We start from the raw sequence: 15754 nt of genomic DNA on the forward strand, positions 1-15754 counted from the left end.
CATACAGAATGCTGCAGCACGGGTACTGACCAAGACCAGATGGAGAGCACATATTACACCGGTTTTAAGGTCTCTGCACTGGCTGCCTGTGAGTTTTAGAATTATTTAAGATTCTTCTATAGATTTTTTAAATCAATCCATGATTGTGCACTCCAATACAATTCAGACATGCTTTTAAGTTCTGTACCCAGTAGGTCCCTCAGGTCCTCTGGCACTGGCCTTTTAACTATCCCAAAGCCTAGGACCAAGACGCATGGAGAGGCAGCCTTTAGTTACCATGCCCCCAGACTCTGGAATAGCCTGCCAGAAACTGTGGACATATTGAAAACATATATTTTTTGCTTTGCTTTTCCTCTGGGTGCTTTTTAGTTGTTCAGTTTGTGTCATTCTTTTGTTTTGTATCTTATGTTTGTTGTGTAGTAAATATTTCAGCTTTTATTTCAATGTTTTTAATTCGTTTTTTTATTGTAAATTACGTCTGAAATGTGCTGTATAAATAAAGCTAGATTTGATTACTCCCGCTCCCTCAGTCTGGGAGATGCAGTATGATATCAGAGACAGTAAGTTACCAACTAAAGAGATGTTGAGCATGTTAACATCTCAGCACAGAGACACACATGGATGGAGGGAAGTAAGGAAGACGGGAGGAAGGGTGTGGGATGCAGGGAAGGAGAAGAGTACAAAACAGAGATGATACTCAGCACACTTCTCTACCTCCCACTGCCATCCACTCTACTGTACCTTATTAACTCTAATCTACTTGTACCTGATTCAATCTAGTCTAATGTACCTGATTCAATCTATTGTACCCGATTCACTCTAGTGTACCTGATTCACACTAGTCTACTGTACCTGATTCACTCTACTGTACCTGATCCACTCTTTTGTAGCTGATTCACTCTAGTGTACCTGATTCACTCTAGTCTACTGTACCTGATTCACTCTAGTCTACTGTACCTGATTCACTCTAGTCTACTGTACCTGATTCACTCTAGTCTACTGTAAGTAATTCACTCTAGTCTACTGTACCTGATTCCTCATAATGACATTGACTAGACAAAGAGGTGTCAGGGGGTCACACCAACACAACCTTCAACATTCCTGACCGACCCATCCCCTGTTAGATCCTCCTGTTACCCCACTACCTAAGGCTACAGCCACACCAGACGCATGAACACTGATTCGACCGCATATGACCTACATCATTGTCTGTTTTTGTTCGTCAAATCTACAACTCAAGACAACTGTCAGACGAGTTACATACATAAAAATAAAGACATTCTGTCCCAAATGGCACAGTATTGCACTAAATAGGGAATAGGGTGCCATCTAACACCTGTCCAATCGCTCTATTGTTCCCTCTCCTCTAGCCAGTCACGTGTTCCTCCTCCCCCCTCTGGTCCCTAGAGCCCTGTGCCCAGCAGGCCAGGAAGAGCTGCTGTGAGGGCGTCATCAGCACCCCCAGGCCAACAGTTTCCATGACGCAGCATCAGCACCAGCACCTCTGCTGGAGACAGGAGACCTGAGGAGAAGGTATGGAGGGTTGAAGAGGGGATGAGAGGTGGAACAGAGAAAATGAAGGAGGGAGAGGGTGAACAGAGAGAAGGGAGGGAGGGAAGAGAGGGGAACAGAGAGAAGGAAGAGAGGGGAACAGAGAGAAGGGAGGGAGCGGGGAACAGAGAGAAGAGAGGGAGGAAACAGAGGGAGGGAAGAGAGGGGAACAGAGAGAAGGGAGGGAGGAAACAGAGAGAAGGGAGGGAGGAAACAGAGAGAAGGGAGGGAGGAAACAGAGAGAAGGGAGGGAGGAAACAGAGAGAAGGGAGGGGGGAAACAGAGAGAAGGGAGGGGGGAAACAGAGAGAAGGGAGGGGGAAAACAGAGAGAAGGGAGGGGGAAAACAGAGAGAAGGGAGGGGGGAAACAGAGGGAAGGGAGGGAGGAAACAGAGAGAAGGGAGGGAGGAAACAGAGAGAAGGGAGGGAGGAAACAGAGAGAAAGGAGGGAGGAAGAGAGAGGGAAACAGAGAGAAGGGAGGGGCGGGGAACAGAGAGAAGGGAGGGAGGAAACAGAGAGAAGGGAGGGAGCGGGGAACAGAGAGAAGGGAGGGAGCGGGGAACAGAGAGAAGGGAGGGAGCGGGGAACAGAGAGGAGGGAGGGAGAGGGGAACAGAGAGAAGGGAGGGAGGAAACAGAGAGAAGGGAGGGAGCGGGGAACAGAGAGAAGGGAGGGAGAAAACAGAGAGGAGGGAGGGATGGGGGAAACAGAGAAAAGGGAGGGAGCGGGAACAGAGAGAAGGGAAGGAGGAAACAGAGAGAAGGGAGGAATGGGGGAAACAGAGGGAAGGGAGGGAGGAAACAGAGAGAAGGGAGGGAGGAAACAGAGAGAAGGGAGGGAGGAAACAGAGAGAAGGGAGGGAGCGGGGAACAGAGAGAAGGGAGGGAGCGGAGAACAGAGAGAAGGGAGGGAGCGGGGAAACAGAGAGAAAGGAGGGAGGAAACAGAGGGAAGGGAGGGAGGAAACAGAGAGAAGGGAGGGAGGAAACAGAGAGAAGGGAGGGAGGAAACAGAGAGAAGGGAGGGAGGAAACAGAGAGAAAGGAGGGAGGAAGAGAGAGGGAAACAGAGAGAAGGGAGGGGCGGGGAACAGAGAGAAGGGAGGGAGGAAACAGAGAGAAGGGAGGGAGGAAACAGAGAGAAAGGAGGGAGGAAAGAGAGAAGGGAGGGGGAAACAGAGAGAAGGGAGGGGCGGGGGACAGAGAGAAGGGAGGGGGGCAACAGAGAGAAGGGAGGGAGGAAACAAAGAGAAAGGAGGGAGAAAAGAGAGAAGGGAGGGGGAAACAGAGAGAAGGGAGGGAGGAAACAGAGAGAAGGGAGGGAGGAAACAGAGAGAAGGGAGGGACGGGGAACAGAGAGAAGGGAGGGAGGAAACAGAGAGAAGGGAGGGATGGGGGAAACAGAGGGAAGGAGGGAGGGAACAGAGAGAAGGGAGGGGAAAAACAGAGAGAAGAGAGGGGAACAGAGAGAAGGGAGGGAGCGGGGAACAGAGAGAAGGGAGGGAGCGGGGAACAGAGAGAAGGAGGGAGGAAACAGAGAGAAGGGAGGGAGGAAACAGAGAGAAGGGAGGGAGGAAACAGAGGGAAGAGAGGGGAACAGAGAGAAGGGAGGGAGGGAAGAGAGGGGAACAGAGAGAAGGGAGGCAGCGGGGAACAGAGAGAAGGGAGGGAGCGGGGAACAGAGATAAGGGAGGGAGGAAACAGAGATAAGGGAGGGAGGAAACAGAGATAAGGGAGGGAGGAAACAGAGAGGAGGGAGGGAGGAAACAGAGAGAAAGGAGGGAGGGGGGAAACAGAAGGAAAGGGAGGGAGCGGGGAACAGAGAGAAGGGAGGGAGGAAACAGAGAGAAGGGAGGGGGGGGGGAGGAGGGAGAAGGGAGGAAGGCTAAGCTAGGCTAGGTAAAACTAGGTAAAACCAGAGAGCGTGGAAGGCTGAGCTAAGCTAGGTAGAACCAGGGAGGGAGGAAGGCTGAGCTAGGCTAGGTAGAACCAGGGAGCGTGGAAGGCTGAGCTAAGCAAGGTAGAATCAGGGAGGGAGGAAGGCTAAGCTAGGCTAGGTAGAACCAGGGAGCATGGAAGGCTGAGCTAAGCTAGGTAGAACCAGGGAGCATGGAAGGCTAAGCTAAGCTAGGTAGAACCAGGGAGCATGGAAGGCGGAGCTAAGCTAGGTAGAACCAGGGAGCGTGGAAGGCTAAGCTAAGCTAGGTAGAACCAGGGAGCGTGGAAAGCTAAGCTAGGTAGAACCAGGGAGCGTGGAAAGCTAAGCTAAGCTAGGTAGAACCAGGGAGCATGGAAAGCTAAGCTAAGCTAGGTAGAACCAGGGAGAGTGGAAGGCTAAGCTAAGCTAGGTAGAACCAGGGAGCGTGGAAAGCTGAGCTAAGCTAGGTAGAACCAGGGAGGGAGGAAGGCTGAGCTAGGCTAGGTAGAACCAGGGAGCGTGGAAGGCTGAGCTAAGCTAGGTAGAACCAGGGAGGGAGGAAGGCTAGGCTAGGTAGAACCAGGGAGCATGGAAGGCTGAGCTAAGCTAGGTAGAACCAGGGAGCATGGAAGGCTGAGCTAAGCTAGGTAGAACCAGGGAGCGTGGAAAGCTAAACTAAGCTAGGTAGAACCAGGGAGCGTGGAAAGCTAAGCTAAGCTAGGTAGGGCCAGGAATGCGCTGGCTGTGGCAGAGCCAGACTTGTGTTTGTGCAGGCCCCGCTACAGTCTACTGATTGTTTTCAGGTGCTAACCGTCACCCTGACAACCCCACATACGCACAGAGCAAGGGAAAGAGGGGGGGGAGTGAGCAGTGAGTTTCAGAGAGAGAGAGAGCTCTGTAAACTCGACATCTGAAAAAACACAAATGAAGTGTTAAAATGATTCCCAAAGTATCAGTCTGGGGATAGAGCTCAATATCAACACCCAGAAGACCCTTAAGTCGATTCCACGACGTAACACTCAGAGGGACTCTACAGTCCTCTGTCTGACATCCTGGGTGACCTTCAGTGATGGGGAGGAAAAATTGCTGCAGTTACATAACGGGATATCATTTTTTACGATATATCATATCATTTATAAAATATCACAATATTATTTTGGCGCTAGTTGGCTGTACCAGCAGCAAAACACCAGTATTTTTCCTTCATAGTTTGTTGTCCATCTTCTTTTTAAATAGGGAGCCAATTTGTTTTCAGCACCTTTATTTCCATGACTGATAACTTGTTTTCTCATGTCTCTCTCTTGTCCCTCTGCAGCAGACATATTGTTAGCAATATGTTAGGAACATTAAATTGGAAAAAAATCACAGTATCAAATCGTAATACATATAGAATCATGAGAATTGCAATACATATCATACCTAAATATTGTGATAATATCGTATCGTGAGGTCCCTGGCAATTCTTAGCCCTAGTGGACAGATGCCAGTCTGTGTCTGCTTCCCATATTGCAACCTAAATTCTATCCAGGCGGTGTGGTCAGTGATGTATTTTGGGGTTAATCATTTCTGTTCCTTATTTTTTATTTTTATTTATTTTTATTTTACCTTTATTTAACCAGGTAGGCAAGTTGAGAACAAGTTCTCATTTACAATTGCGACCTGGCCAAGATAAAGCAAAGCAGTTCGACAGATAAAACGACACAGAGTTACACATGGAGTAAAAACAAACATACAGTCAATAATACAGTATAAACAAGTCTATATACAATGTGAGCAAATGAGGTGAGAAGGGAGGTAAAGGCAAAAAAGGCCATGATGGCAAAGTAAATACACTATAGCAAGTAAAATACTGGAATGGTAGTTTTGCAATGGGAGAATGTGCAAAGTAGAAATAAAAAATAATGGGGTGCAAAGGAGCAAAATAAATAAATAAATTAAAATTAAATACAGTTGGGAAAGAGGTATGTATGTAAATACTTTTTTATGCATGCTTATGGAATTATAAGACATTCACTTTTCACACGTCGATAACGTTTGTTTATTTCGTTGCTATGGTCACCGGTGGGTGTCGCCCTTGTGTGAAGGCACTAGCAACTTTGACTAGAGGGACAAGTGGATCCTCGGCAAATATCCACTCAGCCCGTCCCTCTGTGTATGCAAAGTGCTTAACTCTCTCCCTGGCGATATCTGATCTGGCATCGCAAGCAATCAACTGGTATCTCTAAATTACAGTATATCACTCCAACCGACAGGAGAGAGCCAACAGTGTCTGGGAAGAAGAATAGAGGACAGAATACCTGTAGTACTCCATCATTCATTTCTGTTGAGAAACAACACACACAAGACACAGAAACACAGCCACAATGAGTGCACCGTCCCTGGAGCAATTTGGGGTTAAGTGTGTCAAGGTAAACTTGGAGTGTATGTCAACCTGTTCCTACACGGTACAGCAACATCTGTCTGTCATCAGGAGTCTAATCAAACCAAAACTCCTTCTACTGCTCTACCGGCCCATCCTCATCACTACTCTATTGAAGTATCTGATACCGCAACATGCTGACAGTCTCACACCACAATAAACTATTAAGGATCACCAACACGGCACCGATTGGACCCCCCGCTCCAAAACTCTCCCTACTGAATGAACGCACGATCCAGTGCAAAGCCTGCCACATGATCTCCAGCCCAGACTACTCACTCCACCACTGCTTCAGGAGGACTTTCATCCCAGGGGCTGCGACTATTATGAACAATCCCATGTACTGTAGCTTCCTCCTGGTGGGGTACTATTTATGGCTGACTGTTTCCTGCTGTGTTTTCTAAATATTTTGTGTATGCGAGCTGTGGCAAGATTTTCCTCTTGTGGGACAATAAACCTGATTCTGATCTACACAGACACATAAACACACACCGTCCTCTGTCATGGAAACATGGTTGTCTGGTTTCTGACTGATGGTTGATGACCAACCTACTGTAAGTGACCTTACTGTCTATCGTCATGGTGTTACAGGTGTGTCCTGTGCTACAGGTGGACCTGTCTGAAGGCTGAAGTATGTGTTGGCAGTACAGAAGTTCAAAGCAAAAACAGTCAAAAAGAAAAGAAAATGGAAATATCACATTTATATAAGTATTCAGACCCTTTACTGAGAACTTTGTTGAAGCACCTTTGGGAGCAATTACAGCCTTGAGTCTTCTTGGGTATGACGCTGCAAGCTTGGCATACCTATTTTTGGGTAGTTTCTCCCATTCTTCTCTGCAGATCCCCTCAAGCTCAGTCAGGTTGGATGTGGAGCGTTGCTAAACAGCTATTTTCTGGTCTCTCCAGAGATGTTCGATCGGGCTCTGGCTGGGTCACTCAATGATATTCAGAGACTTGTCCCGAAGCCACTTATGCACCGTCTTGGCTGTGTGCTTATGGTCGTTGTCCTGTTGGATGGTGAACCTCCGCCCCAGTCTGAGGTCCTAAGCTCTCTGTCGTAGGTTTTCATCAAGGATCTATCTGTTTTTTGCTCCATTCATCTTTGCCTCGATCCTGACTAGTCTCCCAGTCCCTGCCGCTGAAAAACATCCTCACAGCATGATGCTGCCACCACCATGCTTCACCATAGGGATGGTCCCCCAGACATGATGCTTGGCATTCAGGACAAAGAGTTAAATCTTGGTTTCATTAGACCAGAGAATCTTGTTTCTCATGGTCTAAGAGTCTTTAGGTGCCTTTTGGCAAACTCCAAGCCGGCTGTCATGTGCCTTTTACTGAGGACTGGCTCCCGTCTAAACAGATATTTCTGTTTTTTTATTTTTAATAAATGTCCAAAATATTCTCAACCTGTTTCACTTTGTCATTATGTGGTATTGGCTTCCAACACTCTACTCAGCAAACTGGATGCAGTCTATCACAGTGCCATCCGTTTTGTCACTAAAGCACCTTATACTACCCACCACTGCGACTTGTATGCTCTAGTCGGCTGGCCCTCGCTACATATTCGTCGCCAGACCCACTGGCTCCAGGTCATCTACAAGTCTATGCTAGGTAAAGCGCCGCCTTATCTCAGCTCACTGGTCACGATGGCAACACCCCTCCGTAGCACGCGCTCCAGCAGGTGTATCTCACTGATCATCCCTAAAGCCAACACCTCATTTGGCCGCCTTTCGTTCCAGTACTCTGCTGCCTGTGACTGGAACGAATTGCAAAAATCGCTGAAGTTGGAGACTTTTATCTCCCTCACCAACTTCAAACATCAGCTATCTGAGCAGCTAACCGATCGCTGCAGCTGTACATAGTCTATTGGTAAATAGCCCACCCTTTTCACCTACCTCATCCCCATACTGTTTTTATTTATTTACTTTTCTGCTCTTCTGCACACCAATATCTCTACCTGTACATGACCATCTGATCTTTTATCACTCCAGTGTTAATCTGCAAAATTGTAATTATTTGCCTACCTCCTCATGCCTTTTGCACACATTGTATATAGACCCCCCCTTCGTTTTCTACTGTGTTATTGACTTGTTAATTGTTTACTCCATGTGTAACTCTTTGTTGTATGCTCACACTGCTATGCTTTATCTTGGCCAGGTCGCAGTTGCAAATGAGAACTTGTTCTCAACTAGCCTACCTGGTTAAATAAAGGTGAAATAAAAAATAAAATAAAAGTATTGTGTGTAGATTGATGAGGATGACATTTTTTCCCCCAGCAATTTTAGAATAAGGCTGTAACGTAACAAAATTTGCAAAAAGTCAATGGGTCTGAATACTTTCTGAATGCACTGTAGGATGAGCCATAACTTGAATGCAGTATATACACTGAGTAGTGATGCACCGATATGACATTTTTGGCCGATACCTATATCCGATATATAAACTTCTTCAATTTAAGAAAGATGGAGGCCACTTTGTTCTTGGGGACCTTCAATGCGGCAAAAATGTTTTGGTACCCTTCCCCAGATCTGTACTTTGACAATCCTGTTTCGGCGCTCTACAGACAATTCCTTCGACCTCATGACTTGATTTTTGCTCTTACATGCGCTCTCAACTGTGGGACCTTATATAGACAGGTGTGTTCCTTTCCAAATCATGTCACATCAATTGGATTTACCACAGGTGGACTCCAATCAAGTTTAGAAACATCTCAAATGATGATCAATGGAAACAGGATACACCTGAACTCAATTTCAAGTCTCATAGCAAAGGATCTGAATACTTATGTAAATAAGGTATTCATGTTTTAGTTTTTTAACACATTTACTAAAATAAAATAAATGTTTTCGCTTTGTCATTATGGGGTATTGTGTGTAGATTGCTGAGGAATTTGTTTTATTTAATACATTTTAGGAAAAGGCTGTAACATTTTTTTGTGGAAAAAGTCAAGGGGTCTGAATACTTTCCAAAGGCACTGTAGGCTATGTGGACACGTGGGACATGATTCTTCTTTGGTATTGTTACAAAGGCTCCACCCACAAAGGATCCAGTCACAAAGGAATCGCTGGGAATGAAGGATGCTTCTTGTTGGATATGTGTCGCTGTAGGACAAAGCATCTTCATCATGATCATCAGCTGGGAAGAGTTTGGACCCTGATATAGTAGGGAGAATCTCAATTGCACACTCCTCGCGTCCTCTCTCCTCACCTCCTTCTCAAAACTAGTGTTGTCAAGATACCAGACTTTTGACTTCAATGCAGATACCAGGTTTAATATCCCGATATTCAATACCAAAACTATACTTGATATCAAAAATGATACTCGATACCATAAAAAAGTGTATTAGCTAAAGTCACAGAACAACTACTGGGCTTTATTTTTTTAAACATTGAACAATATGTTGATAACTGGTTGAACAACTAAAATAATAACTAGGATATATTCTATTCTATACTCAAATTCTTTCAAAAATAAAACACCCAGAACAGAGCGGAACATCTTGCTCTTCACTGTAATCAGAGGGCTAATATAAACACTATGCATGTCCGTCTCTCTTGGCTAAGAGTTGAGGAGAGACTGACTGTTTCTTCATAAAAATAAGTGATGCAATGTGCTGAAAATTCTAAATCGTTTGCATATCAACTTACACACAGCTCTGACACACACTTACCCTACCAGACATGCCACCAGGGGTCTTTTCACAGTCCCCAAAACCAGAATACAGTGCATTCAGGAAAAAGTATTCAGACCACCTGAGTTTTTCCACATTTGTTTTTGCTTTAGAGCATTATTCTAAAATTGATTAAATAAAAAATATTCCTCATCAATCTACACACAATAACCCATAATGACAAAGTGAAAATAGGTTTTTAGACATTTTAGCAAATTTATAAAATATAAAAAATTGAAATACCTTATTTACATAAGTATTCAGACCCTTTGCTTTGAGTATCGAAATTGAGCTCAGGTGCATCTTGTTTCCATTTATCATCCTTGAGATGTTTCTAAACTTGATTAGAGTTCACCTGTGGTAAATTCAAATGATTTGGAAAGAAACACACCTGTCTATATAAGTTCCCCCAGTTGACATGTAAGACATGTAAGAGCAAATATCAAGGTCGAAGGAATTGTCTGTGGATTATTTGTATTATGACTTTTTAGCTATGCATTGTTGGGAAGGGCTCATAAGCAAAGCATTTCACGATTAAGTCTATTTGGCGCATGTAACAAATACAATTTGATGTCATGTGTAAAATACCGTTTTTTTTTTACAAATGTGGTTTTGGAACTGCACTGATCTGCTTTGTAACACCTTTTGCTTAATTGTTTCAGTGGGCTGGCCCTCATTAACTGCTATATAAGGAAAGTATTACCATAGTTCGCTTCTGGAGACAGTTTTGTCAAGATGCGGATATGGAGGTATGATGTTTTCGCCATGCTGTTAGCGTTCTCTCTCTCCTCGCACTTTCTTCACAAAAGTGGCTTGCACTGTGTCAGCTGCATGCGGGGCAGCCTGGCTAGCTACTGCCCACTTGATAAGATTCAGACAAATTACTTCAAGGACTTGATCCTCTCAATCGGTACATGACATGAAACACATACAGAAGTACCAAAAGTAAAAAATTCTAGTACCGGACCGTTTTTCATGTTCTAGTATCGAAAAGGTACAGAAGTTTCGGTATACAGTGCAACACTACTGAAAACCCATTGGATGAGAAGGTCAGAGGGGAGGGACCTCTGGCTTTCTAATCCAATGGGTTTTGAGAAGGAGGCGAGAGAGGACGCAAGGAGTATGCAATTGAGATTCTCCTCTAGTCTCCAGAGATGTGCACCTGCACACTCCCAATCATGGATTTTAAATGCATTGTCAGGGGGGAGTTTCCACCATTGTTAATCCATGACATGGAGTGTGGACTCTCCTCTACTCCCCAAAGGGGAGGGGGGGGGGGGGTATTACATAAGTCAATAACTCACCTGGAAACTCACACTACATATAAACACAGACACCCCCCCCCCCCTGTGGTGTGTAAGACTTACCTAGCTGTTTCAGGAGGGAGCCATTCTCACACTTCCACCTCTCATTCTTCTTCTCTGGACTGCTTTTCCGCCGCTCCTTCCCCCTCTCCTTCACCCCGTTCTGCTTTCCCTTCTGCCCCTTCATGGTTTTCTCTGCAGAGGAAATAGAGCAACATTACAGTGCAGCATGCATGATGTTAGGGAGAGGCAAGAGCAGGCCTCTCCTAGGACTTATTGTAGTGGGTGACTTTAATAAAGGATATTTGAGGAAAGCGCTCCCTGAAATTCTATCAACACATCTCCTGTGCTACACACGAAGAGAACACACTTGACTATTGTTACTGTCCCTTCTGGGACAGCTACAAGGCCTACGCCCGCCCACCTTTCCTTAAACCAGAACACGCCTTCATCCTGTTTCTTCCCGCCTATAGGCAGAAACTTAACCAAGAAGCACCAGTGGTAAGGTCTGTTCAACTTTGGTCTGACCAATCGGAATTCATGCTTCAAGACTGTTTTGAGCACGTGGACTGGGAAATGTTCCCGGGTTGCCTCTGGGAATAGTATCAACGTATACACTGATTCAGTGACTGGGTTCATCAGGAAGTGTATAGAGGATGTTGTTACCACTGTGACGAATACAACTTATCCAAACCACAAACCGTGGATAGATGGCAGCATTCACGCAAAACTGAAAGGATGAACCACCGCATTTAACCACGGCAAGGTGACTGGGAACATGGGCGCATACAAACAGACCAGCTATGACCTCCGTAAGGCAATCAAAGAAGAAAAACAACAGTACAGGGACAAAGTGGAGTTGCAATTGAAGATAATGGAATTTATTGCCCCTGACAATCAACCGTTCTATGCCGTGGGTGATGTTGGCTTTGGCAACTGGTCAGGCACTGGTATACACTAACATTACCAAGTGCGCTATTGTTCAGATGTTGCCCTACCGGAGTTACACAGTAATAGCGTCACTGCTATTAGCTTCACAACATTCTATGGAATGCTGTTTGGGTCTTTGCGTGTCAAAAAAATTACACATCAAATAACACTATTTGACAATATTTTTTTTATTTTACCTTTATTTAACTAGGCAAGTCAGTTAAGACTACTCAGTCTACTCGGTGACACCCACAGAACACAAATGTGAAGAATTAACGCAAATACTAGCGTTGTTGCTCTTAACGCAGGACTGTGACTGTGTGAAATCACCTCCCCAGTCAGCCTATTGTGTGTATTGGCATTCATATTGCACTGTACAGCTTTACCTAAGGATTGGGGATCAATGAAATGGGGTAACAGTCTACCCAATACCCAATATATTTTTTTCCAACGTCCTCGACAGAGTTATTAGACTCCAAAACATCCACGCAGTATTGTTTTTCCTTGGGAATAGTGTTCAATACATATAGGTTGACAATAAATGTGTCTCAATTCAAAGTTGTTTCAGAGTCCTGCAATAAGAGCTACAATGCTAATGTTCTCTGGGTATCACTGAGTAGACTGATATCCCATGTCATTGATCCACAATCCATAGGTAAGGCTGTACAGTGAAATAAGTATGCCCCAATGCAATTCTAAAGTATAATAAATCCAGTGTGATGTCAACAGATTTTTGTCAAATGAACAAATTGTCTTTTGTTGATTTTAAATAACATTCCAAACTCATTTAGCAGGATCTCTTCAATTATGGCATAATTCTACTATCTGTATTGATTTGCATCACTGTCAATGACCTACTTATATTTTGAAGACTAACCGTAAAGTCCACTCTTGTGGCAAATCCTTATTGTGGCTAGCTTCACATAGATGGGTTGACCACCATTCATCAAATAAGAGCTGTCTGATAAATTAGGGTTATTTTAGATGATGACACCTAGCTATATAGTTAGCTAGCTAACGATAGCTACTGAACCAGACAATGTTGTTTTGCTATGTTTTTGGGGAAGAACATTGTTTGCATCCATGAGCTAGCTAGCTTTTTTTTATGACCAGCACTGTAGGTGCGCGATACAACTTTACCAGCATCATAGTATACGTATTGATGAATCGTTGACATATGAAATACGAGTGATAATGTAATCAATGTGTAATAACTATGTAAAAAATGTGTGAACGTGTTAAAATCTTATGTGACGTGCAGTCATATTGGTCAACAAGCTTATTTGACAAGACAATTAGTGTTATTTGACTTGACATCCAAAGACACAAAAGGAGTTCCATAGAAATCCTGGTTGAGAATGAAACGACTGAACAAATGAACAACGAAACAGCACAGCAAGCAAGTGAAAGAAATAGGTTTTGATTATCTTTACTGGTAATGGGGACATACGTAAATGCCAACAAAATAACTTTTTTTGTCAGTGTGGTGTGTGTGTGTGTAACCTTTATTTAACTGGGCAAGTCAGTTAAGAACAAATTCTTATTTACAATGACGGCCTACCCTGGCCAAACCCGGACGACGCTGGGCCAATTGTGCGCCGCCCTATGGGACTCCCAATCACGGCCAGATGTGATACAGCCTGGATTCAAACCAGGGACTGTAGTGACGCCTCTTGCACTGAGATGCAGTGCCTTAGACTGCTGCGTCAATGTGTGTGTGTTAACTATTTAACTGTACTGGAATACTTAAAAAAATAAATATATATCGGTTATTGGTATACGGAAAATATTGGATATCGGTATTGACCAAAAATGTCATATCGCTGCATCACTACTCAGTGTATATACTGCATTCAAGTCATGGCTCATCCTACAGTGCATTCAGAAAGTATTCAGACCACTTGACTTTTTGCAAATTTTGTTACGTTACAGCCTTATTCTAAAATTGCAGATTTTTTTTTTCATCCTCATCAATCTACACACAATACCCCAAAATGACAAAGTGAAACAGGTTGAGAATATTTTGCACATTTATTAAATATAAAAAACAGAAATATCTTATTTACATAAGAATTTAGGCATTAGAGCTCAGAGACAGGATTGTGTCGAGGGACAGATCTGGGGAAGGGTACCAAAAAATGTCTGCAGGATTGAAGGTCCCCAAGAACACAGTGGCCTCAATCGTTCTTAAATGGAAGAAGTTTGGAACCACCAAGACTCTTCCTAGAGCTGGCTGTCCGGCCAAACTGAGCAATCGTGGGAGAAGAGCCTTGGTCAGGGAGGTGACCAAGAAGCCGATGGTCACTCTGACAGAGCTCTAGAATTCCTCTGTGGAGATGGGAGAACCTTCCAGACAACCATCTCTGCAGCACTCCACCAAGCAGGCCTTTATGGTAGAGAGGCCAGACGGAAGACATCCTCAGTAAAAGGCACATGACAGCTCGCTTGGAAACCTGGAAATCTCAGACAATAAAAAAACAAGATTCTCTGGTCTGATAAAACCAAGACTGCGGTCTTTGGCATGAATGCCAAGCGTCACGTCTGGAGGAAACCTGCCAACATCCCTACGGTGAAACATGGTGGTGGTAGCATCATGCTGTGGGGATTTTTTTTAGTGGCAGGGACTGGGAGACTAGTCAGGATCGAGGGAAATCGAGATCCTTGATGAAAACCTGCGACAACGTGCTCAGGACCTCAGACTGGGGCGAAGGTTCGCCATCCAACAGGACAATGACCCTAAGCACACAGCCAAGACCACGCAGTTGTGGCTTCGGGACAAGTCTCTGAATGTCCTTGAGTGGCCCAGCCAGAGGCCGGACTTGAACCCGATTGAACATCTCTGGACGGACTTGAAAATAGCTGTGTAGGGATGCTCCCCATCCAACCTGACAGAGTTTGAGAGGATATGCAGAGAAGAATGGGGGAAACTCCCCAAATACAGGTGTGCCAAGCTTATAGCGTCATACCCAAGAAGACTCAAGGCTGTAATCACTGCCAAAGGTGCTTCAACAAAGTACTGAGTAAAGGGTCTGAATATTTATGTAAATGTGTTATCAGTTTTTTTTGTTTTATACATTTGCAAAATTTTCTAAAAAACGGTTTTTTATTTGTCATTATGGGGTATTGTATGTAGATGAGGGGAAAAAAAGGTTTAATTAATTTTAGAATAAGGCTGTAACGTAACAAAATGTGTAAAAATGTCAAGGGGTAATACTTTTTGAATACTTTCCGTAAATCACTGTATACTGTGTATTTAAATACTGTATTTGACATAGCTCATGCTAATATTTCTACAACTGTACATTGCATTGTAGTTACACTGTTATACACACCATATATTTATTTATATACTCGATTCTTGACATATACATACACTATATATATAAATTAGTGGATTTGGCTATTTCAGCCACACCCGTTGCTGACAGGTGTAACAAATCAAGCACACAGGGCCTCCCGAGTGGCGCAGAGGTCTAAGGCCCTGCATCGCAGTGCTAGCTGCGTTACTACAGATACTGGTTCGATACTGGGCTGTGTCACAGCCGGCTGCAACCGGGAGACCCATGAGACGACATTGTCTTGGATAGGGGAAGGTTTGCCCGGCAAGGATGTCTTGTCACATCGCGCTCTAGCGACTCCTGTGGCGGGTCAGGCGCATGCACGCTGACACGGTCGCCGGGTGTACTGTGTTTCCTCCGACAAATTGGCGTGTCTGGCTTCCGGGTTAAGCGTGCATTGTGTCAAGAAGCAGTGCGGCTTCGCTGGGTTGTGTTTCGGAGGACGCACGGCTCTCGACCTTCGCCTCTCCCGAGTCCGTACGGGACTTACAGCGACGTGACAAGACTGTAACTACCAATTGGACAAACATTGGCAGTAGAATGGCCTTTCCAACAAGTCAGTTGGCCAAATATCTGCCCTGCTAGAGCTGCCCCGGTCAACCATAAATGCCGCGAAGTGGTAGATC

The 15754-nt window shown here is 44.6% G+C and overlaps 1 protein-coding gene across 4 annotated transcripts in view; it reads right to left on the bottom strand.

Moving 5' to 3' along the window:
• LOC109873054 (protein Jade-1-like) overlaps window positions 1-15754 on the bottom strand; it is a 228137-nt gene that overhangs the window by 15247 nt on the left and 197136 nt on the right. For all 4 annotated transcript variants that reach the window (XM_031807570.1, XM_031807571.1, XM_031807572.1 and 1 more), the window contains one exon: window positions 10924-11055. In XM_031807570.1, coding sequence (XP_031663430.1) covers window positions 10924-11055 — 132 coding nt within the window. The remainder of the gene's footprint in view (window positions 1-10923; window positions 11056-15754) is intronic.

This window comes from Oncorhynchus kisutch, linkage group LG28 (genome assembly GCF_002021735.2).
Source record: "Oncorhynchus kisutch isolate 150728-3 linkage group LG28, Okis_V2, whole genome shotgun sequence".
Classification (NCBI taxonomy): Eukaryota; Metazoa; Chordata; class Actinopteri; order Salmoniformes; family Salmonidae; genus Oncorhynchus; species Oncorhynchus kisutch.